Raw genomic sequence first — 340 nt, 5'->3', positions numbered from 1 at the left:
GCACCAGCTGCTGCTGCTGCTGCCACTTCCTGCGCCTCTCCTTGCTGCGGGGTGCTGCTGTTTGCTGCAGCACCAACGGGTGCAAGTGCTGCAGCTGCTGCAGCCACAGTAGCAGCTCTGTTGCGCCGTTGCTGCTACTGTAGCCGCCTCCCCACAAGGAGCTGTATATACACTCCACGTTGCCTGCAGCAGCAGCAGCAGCAGCAGCAGCACTATACAGGCAGCATGCGTTTCAGCAGCAGGAGGGGCAGCAGCAGCAGGCAGCAACAGCAGCAGCAACAACCCACCCATGTATACTCTTTGCCCATTTGCGGCTTTCTTGACATCGACGTCTGAAGTA

General features: G+C 59.1%; 1 protein-coding gene across 1 annotated transcript in view; it reads right to left on the bottom strand.

Moving 5' to 3' along the window:
- Positions 1–287: 287 nt before the first annotated feature.
- Positions 288–340, bottom strand: part of ETH_00040465 (uncharacterized protein) — a gene marked incomplete at both ends in the record, with an annotated part of 1,472 nt that continues 1,419 nt past the window's right edge. The window contains one exon of the mRNA XM_013374909.1: positions 288–340. Coding sequence (XP_013230363.1) covers positions 288–340 — 53 coding nt within the window.

The sequence above is a fragment of the Eimeria tenella genome, genomic scaffold (genome assembly GCF_000499545.2).
Source record: "Eimeria tenella Houghton genomic scaffold, Eth_scaff2373, whole genome shotgun sequence".
Taxonomy (NCBI): Eukaryota; Apicomplexa; class Conoidasida; order Eucoccidiorida; family Eimeriidae; genus Eimeria; species Eimeria tenella.
The sequence above is the reverse complement of the archived record's forward strand: the minus strand, read 5'-3'. Positions and strand labels throughout refer to the sequence as shown.